The sequence below is a fragment of the Eurypyga helias genome, unplaced genomic scaffold (genome assembly GCF_000690775.1).
Source record: "Eurypyga helias isolate BGI_N326 unplaced genomic scaffold, ASM69077v1 scaffold4682, whole genome shotgun sequence".
Lineage (NCBI taxonomy): Eukaryota > Metazoa > Chordata > Aves > Eurypygiformes > Eurypygidae > Eurypyga > Eurypyga helias.
In genome coordinates, this window is record NW_010233945.1 from 18,630 (window position 1) to 20,385 (window position 1,756).

Sequence of the window (1,756 nt, forward strand, 5' to 3'; positions counted from 1 at the left end):
GAAAATTCTATGGGAAGTCCAAAAATAATTTGGGCTGAGCTACCAACCACCATCAGGAAGCGTCTTTGCTTCAAGGCTGAAGGCTTCTTCGCCAGCGGGCCAGGAGCGGGTCCCGGGGCCAACTGCAGACTCTGATGAGCACAGCGTGAGCCCTCCGGCTCGCTGCGCTCAGCGGCGGCTCTCTCCTTTGTGACCCCCTACAGAGGGGCAGTTATTTTGAGTCCTATCTTTTTCTCCACATTTATTTTCTGACTCTACAGATTTTTTTCTCCCGTATAATGGAAAAATGATTTAGACCAGCGAGAAACCTGTCTGACAGCCTCCATGCTCGGAGGAGCTGTGCTGATGCATGGCACCGGGGATAGCAGCCCTGGAAACATCCCTACAGCGGTGGGTGGATGCTGCGTTGGAAGCTGATGTTTTCCTGCAGGTTGTCGGTGTCTCTTCCTGTGTGTTGCAGGACAGGCGGCTATTGATCGGCTGTTTGTACAGTTCGGGGCATCATTAGTGTTGCAGAAGCATTTTCAACAACACTGAGAAAGAAAAAGCAAACAACCAAACCCCAAACAAATCCTTTCTGCAGCCCCTAATGGTTATTAACATTGCAACGTTTTTTGAAGTGCTTTAAATTCAGGATGAGCATGGATTTTTCTAACCACCTCTCTATAGTTTTGTTCTCTTCAGGCTAAATTTCTAAGACTTGCCACTTCTGTGTAACAAGTATAAAAATACACAGGCTCATTGCTGTGTCCTTTTCCAGGTTACTCATCGGCTGTACAGAAGTTCTCCCAGACTTTGCAGTCCTTTCAGTTTGACTTTATTGGAGACACACTAACAGATGATGAGATTAATATTGGTAAGTTTTCTTTGTTTTGATGCAAACTTTCAGTTACTGAATGTTTCCTCGAGGAGTTTGCCTGTGCTGATGGTTTTTAAACGGCACCAGGAGCTGGGTTCCTCAGGTGCCAGTCACTGCACAGCCTCTGTGTTGTGATACTTGCAGTGAAAAAATAAAAAGCCATTCCATAGCAGGTTTTACAAAGTTAAACTTTCACTGGTAGAGTTTCACATTCCCAATTCAGCAATTTGGGGAGGTTTTCCATGTGCTGGGGAGAATGGTGTTGCAGTGCAACCTCCCAGCAAGTCCCACTTACAAGTGCTGTGGTTAGACTGGAAGCACATGTGGCACTTGGCATTGGCCACATCTCCTGGTCCAGGCGAGCGTTGCTTCTAAAGCTTCCTTTGCTCCGCTGAAAACACCTTACAGAAACAAAGCGGCCCCCGCGCTGCCCTGAAAAAGGGACCAGGCTGCAAACTGCTGGGAAGAAGGAATTGCTGGATGTGTTGTTGCATGGAAAACAATCGCCAGTCTCTGCCTTCGCAGCAGGGGAGCCTGTGGCATGTGGGTTGTACTAAGCCCTGCACATCTGTGTGGAGATTAGCAATCCTGAAGCCGTTTACCTCCCTCCCAGCCCAGCAACTGTGCAGGTTACACAGCTGCCAGCCGCTAAAAAAAATGGGCTAAATTCCCTAAACCCAGCTCTTTTCAAATTAATCCTGTTCTTAGCTGGTGCTGTTGAATGGCTGGTGCAGGGATGTGGGATGCTGTGGTGGCAGCAGCGGGGGTGGTGGTGAAGGGGGTGGATAGCAGGAGATCCTCCCGGCCCCGAGAGTCTGACCCTGGTCCATGGGACAGAACCCTGGGAGTGTCTGCCTGGGTGGGGGGCACGGGGCATGGGGCGGCCCATGGCGGGGG

The 1,756-nt window shown here is 49.9% G+C and overlaps 1 protein-coding gene across 1 annotated transcript in view; it reads left to right on the forward strand.

The window, feature by feature from the left end:
• Positions 1 to 760: 760 nt before the first annotated feature.
• OPHN1 (oligophrenin 1) overlaps positions 761 to 1,756 on the forward strand; it is a gene marked incomplete at both ends in the record, with an annotated part of 37,009 nt that continues 36,013 nt past the window's right edge. Inside the window, one exon of the mRNA XM_010161864.1 lies at positions 761 to 856. Coding sequence (XP_010160166.1) covers positions 761 to 856 — 96 coding nt within the window. The remainder of the gene's footprint in view (positions 857 to 1,756) is intronic.